Source organism: Siniperca chuatsi, linkage group LG3 (genome assembly GCF_020085105.1).
Source record: "Siniperca chuatsi isolate FFG_IHB_CAS linkage group LG3, ASM2008510v1, whole genome shotgun sequence".
Taxonomy (NCBI): domain Eukaryota; kingdom Metazoa; phylum Chordata; class Actinopteri; order Centrarchiformes; family Sinipercidae; genus Siniperca; species Siniperca chuatsi.
In genome coordinates, this window is record NC_058044.1 from 15,036,269 (window position 1) to 15,062,657 (window position 26,389).

Consider the following 26,389-nt stretch of genomic DNA (forward strand, 5'->3'; position numbering starts at 1 on the left):
GCCCACATGGGCTTAGAAGACACCACAAATTAATTTAAGCCTGAGTGCTGCATATACATTTTCAAACAATACTATAAAAAAGTAAAAAAATAGAAAACCAGCTTGAACAACTTTACAATCAAATTCTCAGACCTTCATTGTCTACAACAACATTCAAAAATCAATGGAAAAAACAATTACTATAATAAATCAGAGTAAATACTAGTTAAATAGTCCATCTTGCCGTCTTTTCCAGGCTTTTGAGACAAAGTTAGCAGTGTGGGAAATGAACTCTCATTAAATCATCATAATTTGTACAGTACTTCTAACAGCTCACACAATCTGTTTTCCTCCTGAATATTTTTGAATCTACATAATAATATAATATATATAATAATAATATCTTATTGCACAGAAAAAAATGTGCAGACAAGTGCAGAAACGCACAAGCTCATACATGTGGGCAAACGCATACACACCTGCCAGAGTGGGTTTCTTTGTTCGGGAAAAAGCTGGAAGTACTTATGTGCAAGCTGCAGGGGAGGAAGTGTGTGGAGTTTCAGGTTTGTCCACGAGCGAAGAAAGGAGGCCAGGTGGACGAATGTGTAAAGACCCAGTCGATCATTGCCATAGTTAGACAGGTGGGTCATGAATATACTGATCTAGAGTGGAGAAATAGAGACAGAGTATGGGGGTAGAGAGGAAAAGGGAAAGGAAGGGAGAGAAGGAAATACGTACTTATTGTGCTGTGCAAAATTGTCAAAAAAAGTCAAAATCTCATTTCCCAAGTTCCCATGTTTGTGAAAAACTGAGGCAGCGCAGTAAATTTAATTACTGTTGTTGTGACTGCAGTGGAAAGCAAACAGATTATTTTTCAGTGTGTGATGGTTTAAAAGTCACTAACAGAGCAGCTGTCCACCAAGCATCAATATTTGCTATCACTTTGCAAAGTGACACACTCATTTTTGTTGTGTAAGACTAACTTTAGCGCAATACAGTTTCAAGTATAAAGTGGAAAACAGATAAACTGAAACTGATGTATTCACCACTCCCGACAGATAAAGCTGAGGAGGCAGCACAATACTCCTCATAGCCACTGGGTGATGGGAGAGATGCAGCTACGCACTGGAAAGTGTGTCGGTGTGTGTTCATGATGGTTAATGTGTGTGAGGGAGAAGGAGAGGCTCATAGGGAGTGAAGGAGCGATAGTATGTTGGTCCAGGCTATCTGTCCATGCCTCAGTGCTTTTATAGGCTGATCAAAGAGACAAGCTAAGCTAGCTGCTACAGACAAATGCACACACACAAACACACACACACACGCACATGCTTCTATTGTGATTGGAGGGAGCTTGGGAACGTGAAGTGGAAGGATGAAACGGTAACATCAGCCATTAAGATATGAATTATTTGGTGGATGTGAGCATGTGTGTGTCTGTGTGTGCATGAAGGACTGTGTGTCAGTATATTTGGGAGAATGCCTATGAATGTGAAGAGTTTCCCCTTGGGGATCAATAAAGTATTTCTGATTCTGAATGTGAACACACACATACATAGAAAGACACACACAAGCATACACAATGAATTTCCTGGTGACAGAGGACTGTCGGTGCTCCTCTTTAACGCTGAAGGTTGCCGTAGATACAGAGCGACACAGTGTCGGGATTTGATGGATCAGCGTCCGGCCGACCTGTAAAGCTGTTCAGAATACTGATGGCCCCCGAATACTGAGGGGAGGAGTGTGCGTGTGTGAGGGAGAGAGAGACACTGTGGGAGGGAGAAAGAGGAACCAGACGTGTGTGTGGCTAGTTGTGTCTTTGTGACAAAGAACGCAACAGAGAAAAGGAGAGAGAGGAGCAAGGGTATGCATGTCAGAGTCATTTTTTATGTGTGTGCGTGAGCGCATGTCAGCGTAACTGTTTATGCATTTGTGCGTTTGTGTATGCCAGCACATCTGTGTGTATCTGCTTCTTATCTTGTGCTCACTTTAAGCAAACCAGCAGCGCACCATCCAGCCCTGCCTGCTTCATATCAATCTAGTTGATGTCAGAGCAACAATGTGGAAACCCTGTCAAGGCATCACCAAGCACTCAACCAGGAACAACCAGGAACAACAGAAACACAAGCCAGTAGGAAATGTTTGCATGCTCCTCAAAATTAAATTTGACAGTGTCTCACCGGAAACATCTATTCACATCTAGGATTGAGAAGGAATATTTCCCAAAGCATGCTGCAGTGGGGGTATAGGAATATAGGAATGTTATGATACTGATAAACAGTGCATGCAGACAAATCTGACCTGAGTAAATAAGATGCTATAAACCATTTCAAAGTCTCCCACCTCTCCCTTTTAGTGTTGTTTTGTGGTTTTTTTGAAAGCAGGCACGGTGATCAAAAAGTGATTTATGTTCCCTTCAAACCACTCAATACCCTATGATGTCTGACTCAGGCTGCGAGGGGACGTGGTGTACTGTATGTATGGATGTGTGTGTGTGGTGTGTGTGTGTGTGTAAGTGCATGAAAGACAGACAGAGAGCGAGAGAGAGAGAGAGAGAGAGAGAGAGAGGATCTGAGTGTTATTGAACATGGAAACATTCATTATGGAGCTTAAGCCAAATTAAACAAAGGGAGAGAGGGAAAAAAAGTACAGAGAGCAAGGTAACAAAGAAAAAGACAGAGAGAGTAACCTTGGCAGGTGAGTCTGAATTAAAAAACAAAAAACAAATAAGCCACCTGAGAGAGTGTTAATCTCCTGACACAGTGCAAGCCCTTTTTGGTGGAAGAACTCACTGTGGCTAAGAATTCAATTAACTGAACCATATAAACCTTTTCTCTGAATCTAGTGCCACGTCTCATTTCCTGAATATTGGATTGCTTTGGGTCCCGTATGTGCCTTTAATAAAGAATACTGTGCTAATAATTTAACACCAGAATTGGGCTCAAATCATACTTGGAACTCAACTGGGAGAGAAGTGTAAAAATGAGAGAAATAAACCCAACCCTGCAGCCTCTCTCTTTTAATCTTTGTCCCTTGTCTTTTCTTCTCATTGCTCCTACGCAGCTTCATTTCCTCCCTCTTCTCTCATCCTTTTAATGGCTTGCTCTCGCTCTCTCGTCTGCTCCAAAAAGTCACTTTATGTTTTTTTTCCCCTTCCTCTCTCCGATCTCATGCTGACCTAGATGCTCTGATGAAGCATGTCAGTCCAACATGGAGTGATGTTCTTCAAAATCCATGCACACATGAACACAGGCACACAAACACTTGCGTACACACACAAATGCCATGTCTTAGAAGATTAAAAGAACCACCAGTCATGTATTTCAGTTTGTGACATGTTCCAATCCCCTCTAACATGATTACATTTTAGAAGAAATTACTTGTTTTACTGGCCTTTAGTTGTCCGCCCCCACACATTTCTCTATCTATCTATCTATCTATCTATCTATCTATCTATCTATCTATCTATCTATCTATCTATCTATCTATCTATCTATCTATCTATCTATCTATCTATCTATCTATCTATCTATCTATCTATCTATCTATCCTTTTGCATCTTGCCTACCATTCTCTCACTCCCTGTCTCTGCCTTCTCTGCTGCCTTCTCTCTCCTTCAGCATGTAGCTGTAGCAGCCTGTTTCCCATTACTGACCACTTAGTTCCACATACATTTCCCCCTGATTGAATTGTTATTGCTACTAAAAAGAAGCCTACTTCCCCCCTCCTGGTTTCATTCTCTCTTCGTCATCGTCCTCTCTCCCCTTCTTGCTCTTGCAGTGCCCCTCTCACTTTCTTTCTCACAGTCCATCTCGCTGTCTCTGTCTCATCAGAGGATAATTGAAAGCTGAACGTCAATACAGCAAATGATTTCGATTCAATTTATTCTGCCTGCTCCAGTCAACATCTTCTGGCCCTTTCCATTCTGCTGTTTTTCACTGCTTTGCTCTCACTTTGTAATTTCTCCTCCTGTTTGGACTGTGGCTTATTGTATGTTTGTGTGTGTGTGTGTGTGTGTGTTTGAGAGCCTGTATGTGTTGATGAGCTGCCAAAGCCTTCAGTAGCAATCAGCAGGACCCTGGAGAAAGGGAAGGAAGGAGTGAAAATGAGACAAAAACAAGTGTGGAAAGATTCACATGTGTGAGCAAAGTCAACATGAACAGGTTGAAAATTTATAAAAAAGAGATGGAGAGAGATAGAAGGCCACCAGAGCCCTGGACAGAAGAGGAAAGGTGAGGGATGTGAGGCTGAGTTCTGGGTAAAACAGAGGGCTATAGGAGAGTGGGAGATTGTGCTGATATTTGGTGTTTGGCTAATAAGCTTAGTGGCAGAGCTGTGCGCTAAATGTCAGCCCTGATATATGTCTACAGCTCTGCTTATGTCAGCTAGACACACATTTATACAAAGATACACATGCACACATATGCAGATACTTGGATGCTGACACACAAACCTATGCAGTGGTGTGTGTATTTGTGTGTGTGTGTGCCTGTATGTGCATCACTTCCACTCTGTATGTGTCTGGATTCTCAAGTGACACAAGATGCCGTGACCTGAAAATTAAATCTCAATCTGTCTGCCACCTTCTCACCCTGCTCTCCCTGTCTCTCCCCCCTCATTCTCCTCTTCTCTCTCCCCTCTCTCTCACAATCTCTCTGGCCATTTATTGGGGAATGACTTGTGCCCTATTGGCTGTTTGCAGAGTCTAGGTCGTCCAATCGATTGTCGAGCTTATGTGAGACTAGGAGCTCAATGATTGCTGATGCAGCTTGGAATGTTGCAGAAGTATCCAAATGTACATAGACACATGCACACACATGCAATATGTCGGTTGTTGTCGGTGTTGAACTGCCACCAAAGGCCAAATGTGATTTAAAGTCATTGAATGGGAAGTGACAATGTTACCAATGTGCAGATCATCAAACAATAGAAAACCCCTGGGGGACTAAAGCAGGGAGCTACAGAACACTATTGATTACACACACAAAGTGCACACACTAATAAAAGCATTTGCGTTTGCAAATGGAAACATAGCAGGGAGAAGCGAAAATAAATCATCAGTCCATATGTGTGTGTGAGCATGTGTGTGTGTGGACGTACGTCATGGCAGATAGCTCTCATTTAGCACTTAAAAATGCTTTTATGTTTAATAGGTCTCTTCATTAAGATATACAACAAGAGGAGAGTTTAATCTCTTATTAGACTGATGAAGAAAGGGAGGCAGTGAGAGTGAAGGACAAAAGATTGTGGAGCCAGAGGAAAAAATGTAATTTGCCTCTGCGTGTTTTCAAGAAGAAATTCAAACCCTTATGTATTATATATGAGAGTGTGTGTGTGTGTGTGTGCCTGTGCGCGTGAAAGAAACAGAGAGGGACAGTGAGTGTGCAGAGGCATCCCTCTTGGTTTGTGAGCTCATGTTGAGATGACATCACTGGTGATGTGAGCAAAAATGTTGCAAGGCCCTTTGTCCTTTGAGCAGCTATCAACAGACACACACAAAGTCAAATTAAATGATCTACAGAAATTATTTTGGCATTAATCACCACCTCAGGAACACACATCTCAGTCACAACAAAAATATAATAAGGACATGTTTTGATGGAGGAGAATATGTGAGGTAGATTATTATGAAATGGGATTTTCTTAAATTAAATGAAAATCACACAAAGAGAACAGACTGCTTCTACCCAAGCCCAGCATACAGTTAGGAAACAAGCATTTTAATGATGGAAAATATATTTTCTTAAATGTAATTTGAGTATGATAGGTGTTGCAATATTATTACAAAGCAATGTTTTTATACAATAATTTCTTTTGTGTTTTGATATACGTCTTCAAATTTATTGATTTACTGTTGCCTAATATACTGTAGAACTTGGTTTATTTATATTTTATTTCTATAGTATTTTTCTGATGTTGCTCATTTCATTGTTGTTTTAATTGCATTTTGTAACCCAGTTAAGAAAACTGGGTAAAAAATACAGATCATCATTATTGTTATACAATGTTATTTTACCATTAGACTATTATTATACTATAATTATAATGAGCAACACCAAACTATAAATTATAATAGCTGCACTGAAAACGACAACATGTCAGGTTATTGTTATCATTACCAGGACCATCATTATGACCATGCCCATTAGGACATCATCAGCATCCCTGTGTCTGCTGGGGAATTATGTGAGAAAGGAGTCACCATATCATAATTACTGTAATGTGTTGGGCTTTCTTAATAAATTAATGTAACCTGTCAATATAAGTCCTAAGTTCGGCTAGCCAATGTTTGAATTATTTTGACTTCACAAATATGTTTTGAAATAATAGCAACTTTTTATTCTCAAGTGGTAGTTCCTTGGTCAGGTATTGGGCTGTGTTTATACATTTTCAAACAGAACTGAAAAATATCTTGACACTGTTTTAGGGACATCAGGCAAAAGCAGAATAAATAAGATAGAGTTCCCTCGTTGCATTTGCACTTAGAGCATGATGGAGAATCTGAGGAATAAACTGAGTGTTTAGTACATGGAGCCATTGGGCAACCCTCTATTGGATCATTTAGTGCCTTGAGTTTATGGAGCAGCAGTGTTTACTCTGGAGGCACTCGGTCCAGCCATCATCTAAGAAGCGTCTCTTACCAACCAGAATGCAGCCTGCTATCACTGTGTCATTATTTGCACAGGAAAAGTTTTAAAGGGGGAGGTGGGTTCATGTAAATTTTATAAGAGCAAGTCCATGATTTTAATTCCGTTCAAACTGGCCATGTATGTAAAGATTCTGGCATCTTTTAATGTACCTCCTTTTAAATCTCCAGTAAAAAAAAAAAAACTCACTTTATAGTGCCCTATCAGAATTGAAAACCTTGGCATTTCCTTTTTATAAGGCACTCCAGGAAGTCTTTACTTCTGTTAAAAATAAAATACACTACTACTGGTCTTCCTCAACAGTATGTATGTTTGTTCAGCCACATTGGCTTGTGCTGTTCATGATAACTATTGCAGAGTTTTGCTAAAGGCCACACAATTATTAGTCCCTATCACAATTCATTACATGGAGCATGTTAAAATGGCAGTGAGAAGGACTTTTACATGCACAAGTGACTATTTGTCTGGTACATTTACCCAACTGACTTGCTGTAACAGTACATTATAAGCAATTCAGCCCCCCCAAATCACTCCACTTCCCTTAGATAAAAAAGTAAATTACTCCCTCTCTTGTTTTAACTCCTTGCCAACCACCTAGTTCTTTCAAAGGACTTTTTCCCCCCAGGAAAGTGCTACCTGATACAGAGAAGTTAGGAACAGAAAAATTAGGCAATTATAAGAGTTCTTTTGAACTGGATATAAACTGATTACTATTTTGTTATATAAACTGTCAATTGAGAGTAGAACAACAAGCTTATACAGTATTTCTATTCAAATGTCATGTATCACTATCATTTGAAAGCAGTGAAAACACTGTGCTCAAAGGAAGAAACAGGGATGCACGGACATGAAGAGACAAAAGAAAAAAAAAGAAAAAACATCTAAATAAATAAAACAGTGAAGAACGGAAGACAGAAGAAAGACACAGAGAAAGAATGAAAGTAGGAAATTAAAGAAACAAAAGAAAGATGTCAGGAAATAGAGACAAAATAAAGAAAAGAAGAATAACAAAAAGAAAGACAGACAGAGACAAAGTGGTGCAGAGAGAGAAGAAAGGGCTCGATTGGGTTGTTGTGCGAAGCTGCACTTGACTCTATGATGTTCGCTGAGTTTTGACAGCTCCTCTAGTTCAGCACTCCTCTACCTGACACTTCAATACAGCCTACTGCTGGTCTATGAGCATCTTTGTGTGTGTGGGGTTTGAGTCAGAAAGAGATTGTTTGGGGATGATTCCTGGGAATTTCCATGCCTACCTTTAACTGTGTGCATGCATGCGCTTGTGAGCATGTGCGTGTGGATGAGCATCTTAACTGCCACCAAAACCTAATTCTGTTCCTTAATTCAAGGCAGAATTGAGTTGAGCTGACATACACAGCAGGGGTAAGTGAGAGGGGGAGGACGTGTGTGTGTGTGTGTGTGTGTGTGTGTGTGTGTGTGTGTGTGTGTGTGTGTGTGTGTGTGTGTGTGTGTGTGTGTGTGTGTGACAGCAACCCCCATGTGGTGAGACCTAATTTAAAGTAGGGAGATGAACACAGCTCCACAGTGAGAAGCAGTCCCTGACAGGAAAAGAGACAGACAGACAGACAGACAGACACACACACATGCGCGTGCACGCACACACAAAGCAAAAATAAAAAAGAATGAACCAGAGAGGAAGTTACCTTTACAGAAAGAACGGGAAACCCAGTTGGTGCCTCTTTAAGGTGCAAAAATCAAAATAGAAAGTAACAGTCCGCCCTGATTCTCACTCTGTATATCCGTTTGCATGTGAGAGAGTGTGTTTGATTGTGTGTGTGTGGTTTCTCTGACTCACTGGGTTGAGTAGCACAGTGAGAAACAGCTCTCCCCCACGGATGCTTTTGTCCAGTTCTTTAGGTCCACCAGGGTATTCCTTATAGTAGATGGTGTGAGTAAACAAGCCACACGTCTGACGAGGCAGCACCTACACACATGCACATACACATAAAAAGAGGAGTTGTTAATATCTTTAATATCTTCACAAATGTCAATTCACAAAGGAAGTGCAAATGAACAAAGTCAACACAGTTGACAACACAGTTATCACAGTCAACCAAGGAAAGTATGATCAGCATGTACTAAGACAAAAAAGCCTTTATAGCATGCATTACATTATACACTGTATGTCATTTTCAATGACCTGTCAAAGAATTCTCACTGATTTTGCTTTGCACTCCCATATTATTGTGTTGACACATGATACACATTTTTTATTCAACACATTCTTCTTTGTCAAAACCTGCCGCCTACATTACCCACAATGCAACTCGGAGATTCAGGTGTGTTATGCTAGAGGTGGCTAATGTAGCCTTGAGCTGCTAGCTTTAAGCAGAGATAAGAAGCAGGCTTCAGAGGTCCGGTAAGCTCACTTCTTTCTAACTCCACACCGCAAGATGTTTTTCATTTTCAAACTTCAAGTGACATCACTTGAAGACTACAAGACTACATTTATCAGATTTTGCTCAGATCCCTCTGGAGCCACAAAAGGCTTTATACAACTTTTTCACATATGCAGTAGTACTCCCCAAGACCTGTAAACAGACTTTGATGTATAAAATCGGTGGAGTTCCCCTTTATGTGGCATATGAAATTACTGTAATTCAATGATTTGAGAATAAACAGGAAACTTAAACAGCCAGTTCCATGTAGGGTTTTTGAAAGTGCTGATCACACACCCATTTCAAGGCAAAAGTACAACCAAAACAGGTACAAAGATTAAAATAATAAAAATATTTCAGCTAGCAGCATAAAAGATGACAGAGGTAAGGATGAGATGTACAACTACAGAGTCAAGCTTGTCTACATGGCAGTTTCTAAATATAAATATGAGACGCAAACAGCAGCGCAAGTTAGGGATATTCTGATGTGCTGTGTCATCCAGCATATGGTAATGTTATCTATCGCAGTGGAGAAGCATAGGTGCCAGTTCTACAGGTGGTTCAAGTCACATTCTTGACAGAGTGTAATAGATCTTTTTCACAGCTGCCATTTTGACTTGGTATAGGATAAAAAGCACAGGTGTAATAATTAATTCCAGACATACAGTATTGTGCATGCTTGCTCACTGACACGGCTTACTGGAACACTTAAATAGAATGGAGCCATCATTAAATGTTATTAGTTCCACCTGTGCCTTTCCTGTAATGACAAGTCAACATGTCTGCTGCGAGAAAGGTCTATAAGAGTCTAATTAGAGTTGTCAAAGGACACACCATTTATTGCTGTGGTAGAGCTATGAGTCCTGAAGAACTGTCCAGCTGAGATGACTTCACTGCAGCAGTAGAGACCCTATTTCCATGCATGTGCATAGCATAAGGCATTGATTTGCACTGGTGTAGTTAAATCTTCCTGGGGCACTGTTCAGTTATTTTTTCCTCACCTACACCTGTTTGGTATTTTGGTGATTCACTGTTTACTGAAAAGGGAGGAGACGATAATGGATTACTTTTAATCCCACCTCGAGCAGGTGCACCGTGCACCTTTGGCCATGAAAATATCAAAAGTATACCGCCATGCCCTGTGTGAGTTACTCTGTGTCTTGATTGGTAAAAGCAGGGTCCCAGATGTCAGTTTCTCAGATTCTCTTTCTCGCTACTAGTAAATTTAACTGTGATGGTTGAATAAGGTTTTAAAGATGACAGCAATAATTCATTCAGCAGCAATGACATTGTTTTTGGCTTTATCAGCTTTATATTTCCATATCAAAGTGATTAGGGAGTGTTTACAGCTTACCTCAACCGTTAAACTGGCATTTGTCAAAAATTTGTCACAGAATCCACTGTGAGTCTAAGAGTCAAAAAGTCTTTTGGCTGATGTAAAAATATATTTAAATTAATTTATGCTGTAAAAACACAAAACCAATGTGCCCAAAAAGTAATAAAAAAATAAACAAGCATAAAAGGCTGATTAATTCATTGCCTTTTCATTAGGTCATTAAATTAATACAGGAGAAGAGAAGAAGGTCTTTATTGTGAACTCCTTGTGGAGCACTTCTCTGTGTGAAATAGAGAGTAAAGGCTGGAAGCGCAGATATTGGTTTATCTATAAAACACTGCAGACTCGTTCACACTCACACACACACACGAGAGAAAGACAGAGAGAGAGAGAGAGAGAGAGACAGACAGAGAGAGAGAAGGCCACCAGAGCCACAGACACTCAGCACTATTTCACCAAACCAATTATCCACAGAGCTATAGCTCAAACTGATATAGTACATTTTAAAAAGAAATACACACACACAAGTATGCATGTTTGTGTGACACACACACACACACACACACACACACACACACACACACACACACACACACACACACAGCACAATCCCATATCTCAGTCTGATTTGCTCTGATACTGTGGGTCCAGTGGGTGGCTCTCAATCTGCTGACAGAGACACCCAAACACCAATTTTACAGCCTCAAGACAACTTCCTGTCCTCCTTTGAGCAAACAAAGATGGAGCAAAAGGCAGAGGGAAAAGAGATTAATAGACAGAAATTGCAAGAAAAATTGGAAGTGAAAGAATGTGAATGGTAAAGAAAATGGGAAGGTTGTGAGTGATGTCCTAGAGTAACTTCACAAGAGGTCGGGAGAGGCTAGATAAATGAGCAGAATCTAAAAGCTCACCAGCCGGTTTTTAGTCAAATTAAAAATTTAAATATGCACTGAGGTGCACATACACACATACACACACACACACACACACACACAAACCACAACAAAAACTGACTCTCAGAAAAATGTTCCGCCTCCATGAGCTAAGTTCTGAGTTTGTTCTCTTTTTCCTAGCCTCCCTTTGCTATTTAGTCAGTGCAGCATGTAGTGTCTTGGAGCAAGAGATGAGCCTTTTCACTATTTTCCTACACTGCTTTCAGATTGCTCCCCTGTCTTAATACATTTAATAATGGCTACTAATACATATTTGTGTATTTCTACAGTTCCGTAAGTGGAATTTGACAGAACAATCTCACCTCAAGGTCCATTTAGTAGCTTATTTGGAGCTTTTGATCACATCACACAATCTTCATCTGCTGTTGATGAGGATGAAGATTATTTTTAACCAGTGGTGGAAAGTAACTAAGTACATATACTCAAGTACTGTACTAATTTTGAGGTACTTCTACTTTACTTTCCACTTTATGCTACTCCACTATATCTCAGAGGCAAATATTGTACTTTTTACTCCACTACATTTATCTGACAGCTTTAGTTACTAGTTACTTTGAAGATCAAGGTTTTACATACAAAATATTTGCTCAGTTTATAAAATTCGATGCACTATAAATTCATTTTTATATTTAGATTTTATTTTATAAATTACTCAACAGTATAAAAAGTAGTTCAAATTATAAATAATCTTCTTTCAAGAAGTCCTCAAAGCACTCAAAACAAATGGAAATTTGTACATACAAAACTCCAGCAAACTCCATCTGCTGATTGATTGCTGATTGCACGTTTTAAGGTACAAAATTCTGCTTGGCCAAGACAGTCTTTAATATGAATTCCTAATATGAAAGGACGGTGGCAGTGGGGTGAAGTAAAGCCTGTCAACATACATTGTCTTGAGGGACACTGTTGGAGGTGGGAGTGAATTAGATGCAGCATATTGCCAGATCATTCTAATTCATAGATGTGTGGTCCAGCTGTGCCTCCCAGAGGCAAGTTCATACTTTTCACTGTACTGAACAGTATTACATGTGATTTATTTAGCCAACATCTAAACTAGCTTGCACCAGAGCAGGGCAGCCTCACTCTGCAGTCTGACATAAAGTAAGCAACATGATCAACAAAGCATTGTAAGTGTCTTCATTTCCTTGCTCTCCTTCCAATGTGATTTTGGTGCACGGGCAACATTAAAAACTATTGTCTTAAGTTTTATTTGAAAGACAGTAGAACAAAGTTTCAAGTTTGAGAGTATTTTTTGCTGGGGATTACATTTTATTTCAGCCTCCACTTCCTCTTCAGCCTCTCTTCAAAAAATCTCTTCTTCATGTCAAGAAATAAAGATGTCAAGAAATGCAAAAAAAAAAAAAAAAATGTTATGCTAGTTTGTTCTTTGTGATGTATCATGTTGTTAAGTGTTTTTGTTCAGTGGCTTGTTATTTAATTCAGTGATTCACTGATGCTTCTCAATATCTTACTATTGATAATGTATAATAACACATTATGGCCTGTCAAACTGTCAGCTTGTTATTGTATTGAAAGGAAATAGGATTAGGTGGCTGTCTTTTATGACACTGTGACAAGATGTCAAGAAATAAAAGCAGACTTCTAGGACTGATTAGGAAATTGACAAAACTGTCTGTTTTACCATGCTTCAATTGTTTGCTCAAGACCCAAATATGGCAGAACAACATGGACTGGTAATTTTGGTGTCAGATGTGATTGGTTCTTTTGTCAATAAGGGTGCAGTTGTGCATACTGACAAAGAGCCTGACTGACACGTGAATGAAGAGGAGGAGAGAGGGACAGATGAAGACAACTTGCTTAGGTGGAATGGGTGACAAGAGTTTTATTCTATTGCTGTCTCAAACAGTGACTGATGAATTATTTAGTGGAGCATGGAAGTGTCAAAATTCCCTCATTGCTAGATATTTATTCTATGACAGACATCATGCACATGTACAAATGTACAAATGTACAAATACACACAGGCGCATGCACACAGAAATGCTCACCCCTTTAACCACATTGGGAAGCCATAAAATATTGAATCAACATGGAGCTGAGCATGCTGTGGCGAGACAAGGTCAAAGAATTCATATCACACAAACATAGGTGTGCACACACAGAGGTTACACACCACGTACAGCATCATTGATTTTCTGTTTAAGACCACAAGAAACAATCAGCACACAATTTACTATTCAGCAAACACTTATTTGAACAAAGAGACAGTAAATAAAAACAGTTTTTCAAAGTAAGAACAGTGAAGAACAGAGCGGTAAAGCAACATATCCAAACAGACATTTGTGACTAAATAGCTTTGATTTAGTTGCTCTAAGAATTTACAATTCATGGTTTAAATTTTTAGTCAGATGAATTAAGCAAACCCTTTTTCCTCTTGGCAGGCAAGGACACTACGTAACGTGCTTTGAGTGTTAGGTTTGATTCATGACTTCTGCATGATCAGTGGTGTTGTGTTAAGAAAAGCACATGATAACACACAGGGATTCTTCAAAGATGCACTTTGTTGTGATATTTATCATGTTTATCTGACTAACCTGACTCACCTCTTTTTGTCAGACAACAAACACATCTATGCTTTGTCTGCCAGGCCAACATATTTTATAAAATGCATCTACACACAGCACTGACACTGACTTGAATCTAGGGATACCCACAACCACTAGCTAAATTATTACTACCTCTAGCCCTACAAAAGATTAAAAAAAGCAGAGGAAACAATCAAAACAATGAAATAGAAAATGAAAATATTAAATAATCATAGAGATCTTAATATATTAATATATTTTGAAATGAGATCTGGCAGTCCTTTTGGCATTCAGTTGAACAAAACATTTTTATGTTCAATAATGAATATACAGTTGTTAATTGTGAAGTTGCTAATCAATTTTCATGTATGTGCAAAAACTTGTCAGTTGATCAAAGTTTATGGCATTTATGGATGTGCATGTGTATGAGCACATTCGCATATGTGTGCACCCCTGAGGCTTTTCACAGACGTGTGATTAAAAATGTTGTCTCCTCACCATGATGTTGTTGTGGATGAAGCCCTTGCGGTAGCGGGCAGGTTTGAGGTGGGGGTACTCTTCAGTGCTGGTGACCTGGATGTTCCACACACGTCTCCAAGCCTTGTACAGCTGCAGGTGAACCGGGTAGACACCTGAGTGGTGAGGGGCCACGGCATAACCCATGTCCACTGGGATGCTGTGCTCCTGGAAGTGGAGGACATGCATAAGCATACACAGAGACAGACATGTATGTGAGGGTTATATACATAAACACAGACGTTACAGCAAATTTACAACTCTGACAAAGGACATGGTAGCACATAAACACACAGGACCCTGCAGTCTGACCTTGTAGAAGAAGCGCACGGATTGTGTTGTGTTTGTTATGAGGCTGGCCTTCGGGTTGAAAATTTAAAAAAAAGTTTGTGTGAGCATGTGTGTATGTGTGGGAGTGTGAGGGTGGATTGTTCCTGGGTGCATCTTGCAGACTGATGGTGTTGTCCTTCGCTCTGACACACACCTACACACACTGTCAAAGCTAAGCATCAGCAGTCAGGGGGATGAGGGAGTGGAGTATGTACGTGTGTGTGTACAATAGAGGTTAGGGATCACACTTTATGATCACGCTCACCTTCAACAACATGAACCAGCCCCCCCCCCCCTTCACTGTATTGTATGTGCGACACGACACTCCAGTGTCATACAAATCATCTCCACTCACTCACACACGTACTAACAAAGCACAGGAAAACAAGGCAGAGCAGAGCAACAAAAGCACTCGACCTTGCTGACTTCAGATTAAACAGGAGACATTAAACAGGGCTCAGGTGTGCCCATTAAAATAAGTGCATCACTCCCCAACAGGGATATTACATTTTGTTTGTTTTGTTTTAGAAAATGAGTACATGACTGTAAATTTTGTAAAAGCATTCTTATTAACAATTTTCCTTCTGCAATGTAGTCCCAACCCAGCCTCATAAAAATATGTTCATATGTAACAAATTTGCATTAGCAAATATGTTCTGCAGGAAGTGTAATTCTTCCCTGATTATGTTTTTTGATCAACATAGCAAGGATATATTTATATTGTACACATCTGCAAAATATCCACTGTCAATATCTTTCATGTGTTTTCCCAACAGTATTGGCTTGTGGAAACTAAAACACATTTTAAACCTCAGCCTAACAACATGTAAGACACAGGACACGCAACCCAGTTTCAGTTGTCTACGTCCTGTGGTACAGGACTGTCAAACGTTTCAAGTGAACTTAAAACAGGCAGCAATTATGTTTCCTATAAAACATGTAGTGTATAACATAAAGTGTATTATTTTTCGGACTCTCCCAGCCTCCGAGTAAAATCAGTTTGAACAGTTCCAGTGCTTTGACCTGCGAACATCATGTCTGTAATCTGCTGTGGCAAGGAAATAGGAAACAGTCACTAACAGCAACAGACGTCCTTGAAGAAAATGCAATCATTGGAAGCGAGCATGATTAAAAGAACACACAAGAAGAAAGCAACAACAAAATAGACAGCTGCAAGAAAGGTGTGTGTGTGTGCACGTGTGTGCACATCCATCTCACCAGAGCGAACTCCTTGTTGAGGACCATCTGCTCCAGCAGTGAGGACTCGTTGTGGAAGAGGTGAGGCTGCATGTGGCTCCACATGTGGGGGAACCACCAGAACTCATCCACATACTTCAATAGCAAATCGTCTCCCTCATCCTCCTCCACAGTGCCTGCACACACAAAAACACACACACACATACACAAGGACAAAAGGACAAGAAATAACATGTATAAATGCACGCTTTATGCAGATTCAGAGCACATAATTTATTTTGCTATAAACAACTTCTCGTTGGTATAAGGTTTGAGTATATAACCAAGCAACTGGGTTGTTTTAAGGTCATGTTGCTAAATAAGGTAGCGACCTGATACCATGGTGATAAAAAGTGATGCCATAGCAATAACAAATGCTATGGTAATATGTTCTATTTTGTATCAGATTTTTTCTAATTATAATTATGTTCAGTCTCACCTCTATTTTTCTTTTCCAGTGTACTCCTTTGTTCTCTTGCTCTTTAGACACTTTAACTAGAAAATCAATAAAATCTGTCCTTGGAACCGCAACAGAGCAGAATCCACAGCAGTATGTCACCTCCTCACAAATATGCCTGTATTAATATTTCTCCATAACTCAAAATCTAGAAAGAGTATAAAATAAAAAGATTTTTTTTAATGATGCATAGGATAACTTCTCACATATACATACTACAAGCAATAGCAACTGTGTTCCACGACTAAGAATTGTACTGCAAACAACGTTGGTTCAGGGTGTGATTTTAGATAGCATGCCGGCTTTCAAAAGAGGCATCACATGTAACACAACAGCGTCAGCGTCCAGTGTGTGTCTGCCTTTGCTTTCATCTTAACATAACATTTATTTTACACAAATTCATGACATCACTAATACATTGGTATTTATCTAATATCAAGGCATAAAGAGTTAGTTGATAGATGTATACATGCATAACAGAAATCTGCATAATAAAAACAATTGGTTCACACTGAACTGTGAAACATTTAGTTTCATCCTCACACTTCATCATAAGACCAAATAACAGTTGGAACAGATGTTTAGCCCCACAAGGTCTGTACATGACCATTGGGGGAAAATGCTTTAGTGTCAAAAGTGAAAAAAAAAATGAAAACAGATTTAAACATAAAACTACCACATATGGTACACTTAATTTGAAACACATGGTTTGTTCTTCTTTAACAAAGGCAAGTTATTGACATAGACATATAGATATAGACATTTTGACATCTACATAAAAACCCACTGAAATTAATAAAGTAATGTATGAATCATGCATACAAATTATAAAAAATACCTTTTTTACAGTTAGTTTTATGGTTTTAGTCATCATATTTATATTTCTTATAGTTACTGTGCAAGTCTGGCTCTGGTATGTCAGGATGGAAAGCATATTAACAGCACACACCTGTGTGGTAGAACTTCCCAGAGAAGCCCAGGTTGAAGGTAAAGTTGGAGATCTGAGAACGCAGCTGTTTCTGAGAATCAAGGAGAGCCTATAGATAGATAGACAGATAGATAGACAGACAGACAGAAAATAACATTAGTGACAGAATCACAATCAACCCCTCAAACTACTGAGGCAGAACTCTGTATATCAGGTTCATCTCTCCCCAGCCTGCACTTGCACAGATCTGTCTGATTCAGGTCTTATGTCTATCTGCTGTATATTGAAGTCCTCAGAGAACTATCATGATAGCTGTGTGTACTCATCAGTGCTTATCTAATGGCTTGACAATGGCAGTCACCAACATGCTGTTACAGTGTGTTTTCTATGTGTACAAGTGTTCCAATGGCTGTTCCTGTCCTTAAATTTACCTCCGTTTCTGGTTTCAATACTTGAATCAGGATTTTCTCCACTTATTTAATGACTTCATTAGTTTACTGGCCTTTAAACAAAGACTCTGTAATGAGTGTTAACTAAAGAGAGTTGCACTCTCGCAAACACAGTCACACACACAGACAGTAATGCGAGTTAATGAAGGTCAGTGCATTAGTAGCCTCTGGAGGGTGGACTAATAACCCCCGCACACACTCCTCCCTTCTCATCATTCTCTCCATCCATCCCTAACACTACCAAGTGAAACCTTGCATCCTCCCTCCCTCTCTCTCTCTTTTTCGCTCTCTCTCCTCTGCTGCTACCTCCTTTCTTTCTAATTCTCCTTCTATTCTTCCATCTACCCGTTTCTGAGAACCTGCAGTCGCCTCTCTGACCCCCCTTCCCCATTAGTCTTCCATCTCCCCACCCCACCCTTCTCTGAACCTCCATCTCTCCCTCGCTTGATCCGTGAAAATGTCACATTCTCAGGAGACGGGGCTGTTCTAATTTGAAAGGAAGGCTGAAGCAGCATGGAGGAAAGATCGCTCCCTCTCCCTTTCTACAACGTTCTCCCCTTGCTCTTTCTCTTGCACTCTCCCACCCCATCTTCTTGCTATCGTTGCACTTCTTGTCAGTTTGCTACAACACAAATATTTTGTTAATTTATGAAACTCTTTGAAATTCTCTGTATATTTCAGTCTGCTGGGTCTTTCTGTTGGGCTACGCGCCACATCTCTATTACCAATCTTTGTCATGCTGCTTTTAATCGATCCCCAGGAACCCTGCCTGATTTACAAGACCTTAGCAGCTGATGTCAGAGCAGGAATCAGTTCCAGGCAGTCTCTCTCTCTCTGTCTCTCTCTCTCTCTCTTTTCACCCTCTCTCTTCCTGTGTGTGTAACCCAAACTAACAAATATACAGACACAAGCACAGTGTCTTCATTAGCTCTAATCCAATGGTGGTGAAGATGGCTGCATGCTGACAGATGTGCACAGCTCCCTAATCTGATCCCCTGTCTCCTCTGTTATGACATCCTCTACATCTTACACACACACATGCACATTTTCCTATCCACACACAGGAAAACGTGCAGATACAAAGACTTAAGAATTAAATTAAGTTTGTAGCTGAGTGCTTTGCATCTTAACTCAATATACACTCCTGATGCACTTGGTTGAAATGCATTATTAATGTGTCTCTTGGTATATGTGAGAGCCAACGTAGGTGTGTGTCCAAATGTGCAGTTTATTAGTTTAAACACCTCATTTGTATTCTGCTACCTAACATCCATAGCAGAAAACAGAAGTACTACGCAGGAATTTTTTGTGATGTGTCAGTGACTCAGAGCCACAAATGGCCATACATGTGCTTTTGCATGTTCTAGCCCTTTTACTATCAAAGTGAACATTTTGTCACCTTTATTTCTTTCTTGAGAAAGTTATCTTTTCATTGTGCAGTAATTTAATTGTGATCAGAGAACCATTTTTAAAACTCTTCTAGGTGTTGCATTTGTGGATGCTCTGTCATCCGAGAACTAATAGTTGACTCTTGAAAAGTATTGCGCTGACAAATCTAGAACATAAAAAGGCAAACATTAAAAAAGGTAATGTGAATGTGGCCATTTCTCTTATTAAAGAAGTTGTTGTTCAGCAGCCAAATCTTACAGAGAACAAACTAACAAGAAGAGTTTTCAAAACACTCCCTGTTCTCAACCGCAGCACTGATTATGAAACTTTCACAGGCAATAAATTGCTCACTGTGATGGATCAGCTTTCTCAAGCAAGTTTCAAGTCTCTGCAAAGTGATTTTCAAACCATTCGAAAGATGTATGTAATAGGCTACATTTAATAGATAAACTTTACAGTTTACTGGTTCCATTTCAGTTTGAGGTACAAGTATAATGCTGGCAGAGACAATGAAGCAGACACTACTGACAAATAATCTATTCTAAAATTTCTAAATAAGATTTTTATTTCTCAACACTTAAATTCATTTTACCTTTTCAAACCCTGTTTGATATTCGTATAATGATCCTCTGGGGATTTGGTAATGAATAGTGACTTTATCTAACTTTAAATTCTTTTAACTAATTATTAAGCTTCAAAATATTCTAAACTTAGCTTGTTGTTTCTATGTCATTTCATTTAGAATTTTGGGTGACTTTATCCAACATTATCCTTGGTTTCTTTATCATATTGTATCTTACTGTCGTAAAATACTTTCTGCATTACTCAAAACATGAGTTTATGAGTATCGTAAGAGTCGAATTATGCTCGAACAGAACTAGTTTGTATAACAGGTTGTTTAACCACATCAAAAATCAAAAATATTTATACCGGAAGGGAATGGTCTCACTCAAAGATGGAGTGAAAAGCCTGCCGTCATTCAGAGGACGGAGACATGATGAATGTTAAAATATGGGGACAAAAGTGCACACTTTTTTAGACAGTCTCTCTTGGAAGACATACATAGTGCTGCACTTGGTTGTTCATATTGAAAGTGACAGAAATAGTTGTGTAAAGAAGGAAAAAAGAGAGCAAGAGAAAGAAATTCAAACCCTGGTTCCTTTCTCACTTCATGCTGGCCAAGTATGAAGTGTGTGAATGTCAGATTGTCAGTTTCTGTAAGTTACAGAAATGGTCAGACACAGTCCTCCCAATCTGACGTTGGAAAGGTGTGGGGGGAGCAATCTGACAAGCACTTCTGCAGAAGTATACTGGCAGCTTAAGGGCCTTTGTGATTTGCATAGTAGCCTAACCTCCCTGCTTCTACAACATTTTATTTTGGCAACTCAGTGTGTGTCCTATCCAGAGGTTCTCCAGACAACAGGGATGTGTGTCACAGGCAATAATAGAGTAGTAAATCCTGCATATTATTGGCAAAATATTCACAAAACAACCAGATCAGGATACCCCAACCACAGAAATACAAGATGTTTTGTTAATATCTGAGTGAACCAACAACACAGTCCTGTGCGAATTGTGGCAGTTTACTGCCCTCAAACTAAAGATCTGAGTGTTGTTCTCAGAAACCTTACTTTCAAGACTAGAGAGCTACAGGAGGATTACTGTAGATCAACATGAGGAGGCAGCACTGTGGGTACATACTATGCCCAACAATAAAAAGGAGTGAACTTCTTGGACAGAAACACTCGCACTGAGCATATCACAAAACTAAGTCTGGCTCTGAGGGACAATGAAGTCCCCTCCTGCTGTTTTTCTGAAGATAACGGCAGCAGATCCGGGAGAATGGAGGGCTTTAAGCAATATGGAGCCAATCTGTCCACTGGATACTGAGCTCAAAGCTGGAGAAGGTTTTAAAATGGACCCTAAGAGATACTTCATAAGAAAGAAGGGGGGATTTGGATTAGCAGGAGGTGGGACTATGTAGCATGTGAGAGATCTTGACAATCCTTGTGATGAAGGTAAACACACACTGTGATTAGCAGTTAGCGATAGCCCTCATTTCTGTGCCAAATCCCACAGCTGTCTAACACTGCTAGTGTCAGAAGCAATGCCAGTTTGTTTCTGTGTGCGTGAGAGCGACAGTGTGTGTGCATGTTTGTGTGTTCTTGCATGTGTGTGTGGTATGCACTGGACGAGGTGCCAGCTAGATGTTGGGGTTCAAACAGATGGGAGACAGGCATCTGGACAGCTGGCATTCACTGCCTTTCACAAACCCTTTACACCAACCACCTCTCCACCATATCCCCATTCTGTCATTCTCGCCTTTGCACTGTTTCTTTTCTTTTCTTTTCACAGCCTTAAGCCTGGCTGAGAGATCTAAAATAACAAAAGTAATTAAAGAACTTATTTGGGAGCAGAATTTTATGTGCAAACGGATTTGAAGGCGAGTTGAGAGGAAGAAGAACATAAGACACATTTACGGGGTTTAATTCTTGTGCAAAAGCAGGTCAAAGTTCTTGATTCATCTAGGCCTACATGAGTACATGTGTTTGTGTCTATGTGTGTGTATCTGTGCATGTTATGTGAACACTAGACCAGCAAATTTAACTGGGTCAGGCATCTCTATTTGATGAGCAGGAAGAGCTCTTTACCAGTTAATGCCAGTCTTCCTTTTGCTTACTCTTTCCTTCTGTCTCAGTTCCAGCCTCGCTTGTCGGATTCAAGTCAGTGTAACTTTTTATATTGGAGCATTTTACAAAATCATCTATTCGCTTGCATTTACGGATCCAAGGTACTTGTGATTGCTTTGGCATCACTATACTTACACTAAATTCTACTTGGCAGCCCCTCAAGGATTTTGAGTTTCAGTGATTGCTGTGACCGCAAAACCTGCCTCATTTTGTGGAAGAAAATGCATGGCACACAGCCACATTCTCAGAGTTGATTTGGAGTAAAAACAAGAGCACTGAAAAAATTAAGTAGACAAAAAAAGATATTAAGATAATTTTCTTGTTGATAGATGCTTTCTTCAGAGTATTCATTACAATGACACTGCAATGCCTGTTTTTTGTACTTTATGTTAGAAAATAAAAATGAAGACCCTGATACATAAACATGTAACAGACTTTTTTCTTGCTAATAGCGTAACTGTAAAACATCTCATTCCCTGCAGGGCTGACAGATAATTTCACTTGTCCAGATCAGGGGGGAGAATGAGAGCAGATGTCAGGAAGCATCATGCTGGAAGCAATATCCTGTTCCTCTCTGCCGTCTTATATGTCATCTCCTTTTCTCCTTTTCCCACCTGCAACTTTGTCATTTTAAAAACCATTAAGATCCAACACCTAAGATTCCTTAGCAAGGGTGCCGGACTTTGACAAGCATTAAATGAATGACATCATCTTACAAATAAGAAAAAGACCTCTTGCCTCTTGTAACAAAAGTCCAAAAGCAGTCTTCTTTTCTCCCATTTCCTTGTCTCTCTTCACTGGTTTGCAAATAATTTCTCCACTGTTTATGTCTTCTCTTCATTACTTATGTAATAGAATTTGACAAAGTAATAAATGGATATGGAATGAGCTTGGTTTCATTGACCTGAGTGGCAAATATGCATCATACTTAATTAGGTCTAAAGATTAACTCTAAGTAGGACTGCACAATAAATTCCAGACTGCTAAACCAAAAATCTTCAATGAAGTCAGAATATTGCCCATTTTGCGTAATTCCTTTTTTTTTTTTTTTGAATTTTAGGTCCAAAGACCAAAGTGATCATGAGGACATGAAAAACACCTTAGCCTAGACATTTATACTCTTTAGTTCAATGTACACCATTATCCGTTCACCTCAGTCATACATTGCTCAGTGCAATGCAGTAATATGTAGAGTAACTACCTTCTAGCTGGATAAGATGTTTCACCAGGCTTCCTTTTCAGGCAAAATACTGTAGCACTTTATGGCTTACTAGACCACATGAAAGTAATAATTATTTGTCTTGCCAAATTAAACAAAGTAATGAAATTGCAAAAACTGCCCCACTGCGTCTTTGGAAACGCATGTTTTAATCTTATTCAGCCAATTATTCCTTTTCAGGAGTACAAGAGACTGACTGCCACAACATAAAATGGGCAAAATGCAGGGAATTTCCTCTGAAACGATGACAGTCCATCATCAATCTTACTTGCAGCCATACAAACATGGGGGAAATTTGCATATAGCACAGCTAAACAGAAAGGTTCTGAGTTGATATGAGCTAACTGTGTATATCACTGAGTCACTACCTTCCTTAAAGATTCAGTATGTAGAATTCAGTGGCATCTAGCGGTGGAATTGCAGTTTGCAACCATTTGAATACAGCTCACATCACCCTCCCCTTCCAAACGTGTAGGAGTTACGGTGGCCACAAGGCCCAATCTAGAGCCAGTGTTTGGTTTGTCCGCTCTGGGCTACTGTAGAAACATGGAGGTGCAACATGGCCACTTCCGTGGAAGGGGACCCGCTCCCTATGTAGAATAAAAACGGTTTATTCTAAGGTCATGAAAACACAACGATTCTCATTTTCAGGTGATTATACACTAATGAGAACATACTTAAATGAATAAATATTAGATTCCATTTTTGCCAATAACTCCTCCTAAATGTTACACACTGGACCTTTAAGATAGGTAAAAATGCTAAATATCTAGTGTCTTGGCTTCTGAGTTCATGTACAGTATGTGTGTTCACATGTGTGCATGTCCTCTCAACTTAGGCCCTGTTTACACCTGGCATTAACATGCATCCTGGGTGATCCGATCACAAGTGGACAGCTCTAAGTACAGGTGTGAATGCACCAAAGAAGCATTGAGGACAGATTGAGATACGATTGCTCAGACCACATTTGGAGATGATCTGGGCCGCATATGGCCACATTCTTTAGCAGTGTTTACGCAAATGTGTCCTGGGCCACATTGAAGGACCGTCTACTCAACTGACATCCTCTGTGTAAGTGGAGGTACGTACTCATTCGTGCACCAACGGCGTCTTATGAAAGTGCGAAACAACAAAAAGAAGCCACAACAACAGGCACAATGGATTCTCATGGATGGAGTAACACGAAACACGCGCTGTCTGATGTCCTCCAGCTGCTCTGCCTCAACTCTGTGATTTACAGAGTTTCCTGATGAACAGATAGCTTTACTTGTTGCTAAAGTAACCACCATGGACTAGTAACCACTAAGTTAGCTAGTTAGCTGCGGTCCTATTTACACTAGCTGACTCCGCCCGGACTGGGAGCTTGGAGCACTGGGCGTGTGTTGGTGTTTACACCGCTAGCACAGGAGCTTTGGACCGCCAGGAGGAGGTGGTTCAATAAAGCTAATAAAGCTTTATTTAAAGGGATAGTTCTCCCCAAAATCCAAAATACATAGTTTTCCTCTTACCTGTAGTGTTATTTATCTATTTAGATTGTTTTGGTGTGAGTTGCCGAGTTTTGGAGATATCGGCCGTAGAGATGTCTGCATTTTTTTAATATGATGGAACTATATGGCACTCGGCTTATGTTGCTCAAAACACCAAAGAAATACATTTGAAAAACTCAACAGCAATGTCTCTCTCCAGAAATCATAACCCGGTTACTCAAGATAATCCAACTATTTTCTTTCTACCAATAGTTCCGACATGAAACGTGAAACTGTCTCATTTGTGGTCTGATAAAAAGTAAATTCATCAAATTCAGGTTAAAAACAACAATGCATTTGGTCTTTGCAAACGGAAATGATGTATGTGTTTATTTGCATATAGAGCAGGGAAGTGAGATCCGATCACAAGTGGTCACTCGAGACGCATGTGGAGATGCATTCTAATACCAGGTGTGGACTGACTTACTTGGAGCTGTCCACTTGTGATCAGATCACCCAAGATGTATGTTAATTAAGCAATATTAGACGAGAGATGCACTTGATGTGATGCTTACTTGATGTTTGGGATAAAACCTGACGGCATCACTGTCGTGCCAATAATGATGTTAAAGCACACCCTCGAGTATAATATTGCGAATATACAACAATTACCAACAAAATAAAAGATATAATCCAAATGTATTCATATTGTGGGACAATTCGCTCTCAAAATAAAAAAACTTTTTGCTAGTGTTATCTCTGTTTCCCTGGAAACACATGGGGTATGCCTAATAACTGGAAAACAATCAGTCATGTAAGTAGAATCCTATGTAATGAAACCTACTTTACAACTCCAGCAAGTAGGCCGACTCTTAGTAACGACCTAGCAGCAGAGACGATTTCTAGTCCCTGTTGAGTCAGCCACCCAACTTGAGCTTGTGCTTTCTAGAGATCGTAGGATTTCCCAAACTGAATAAATACCACACATATAAACACAAAACTGCCTTGCTAGCTCAGTCTTGTAACTAAGATATCTGCTGAAAAAAAGAATTTTCCATGGACAGATATAGCTACGACTTACGCGAACTTCACACATATTTTTAAGTTAGTAGCGCTGTGTCACCGACTCACCAGCACAGCTGATGGAGGATGCCAGAGCGCAACATCAAGGCTGAACAGTTTCCATGTGATCCAAACATTTTCAATAACTCCAGAGTATTATAAAGTCCAAAAGTCAAAATGTATTGAAAAAAGACAGATGTAATAATTTCCAAAATTCACAACATGTTTTTATCTAACGAAATATTCTGCTTCAATTGATGTTTGTTGGTGTTTAACCTTTCAAAAACAACATTTTCACTGCAGGCACAAAACTGTATGCTCTCTGGCATGCCGCAAGCAAGGGAGGCACGCGCCCAGTGGAGTAATATTTTTAGTGATGAGCATGATGTGCTGTCATGCTGATTTGAGCACGTTCTAAATGTCTAGTTGACCAATCAGATTACTTGGTCGACACTACTTGTTGTATAATGCCAGGTATAAACAGGGCCTTAGATGACAACGCCTTAGAAAACACCTTGGGCAGGAAAAGAGTGAGAACGAATTGAGAGAGAGGTTTAGGGAGGAATACAAATAGGCTGGAGATAGTGATCAATGACTTGGGCGAGGAGGGGGTGAGGAAAGAAGGTGAGTAGAGGAGGAGGAGGAAGGGGAGAAAGGAGAAGCGACCACTCCAAGGCAGGGAAGAGGAGAAATCCTACACGCATGAATTAAAAAACACAAGCAGGGGCACACACGTATCATTGATGGGAGTTTTTGACTGGCATCATCCCTCATTTTGAGAAATGTCATCCAT

At 39.7% G+C, this 26,389-nt stretch overlaps 1 protein-coding gene across 6 annotated transcripts in view; it reads right to left on the minus strand.

Moving 5' to 3' along the window:
• ndst3 (N-deacetylase/N-sulfotransferase (heparan glucosaminyl) 3) overlaps window positions 1–26,389 on the minus strand; it is a 47,160-nt gene that overhangs the window by 14,190 nt on the left and 6,581 nt on the right. For all 6 annotated transcript variants that reach the window (XM_044191000.1, XM_044190998.1, XM_044191001.1 and 3 more), the window contains exons 4-8: window positions 17,343–17,430; window positions 15,919–16,073; window positions 14,353–14,538; window positions 8,437–8,565; window positions 459–641 (exon numbers count right to left, since the gene is read on the minus strand). In XM_044191000.1, coding sequence (XP_044046935.1) covers window positions 459–641; window positions 8,437–8,565; window positions 14,353–14,538; window positions 15,919–16,073; window positions 17,343–17,430 — 741 coding nt within the window. The remainder of the gene's footprint in view (window positions 1–458; window positions 642–8,436; window positions 8,566–14,352; window positions 14,539–15,918; window positions 16,074–17,342; window positions 17,431–26,389) is intronic.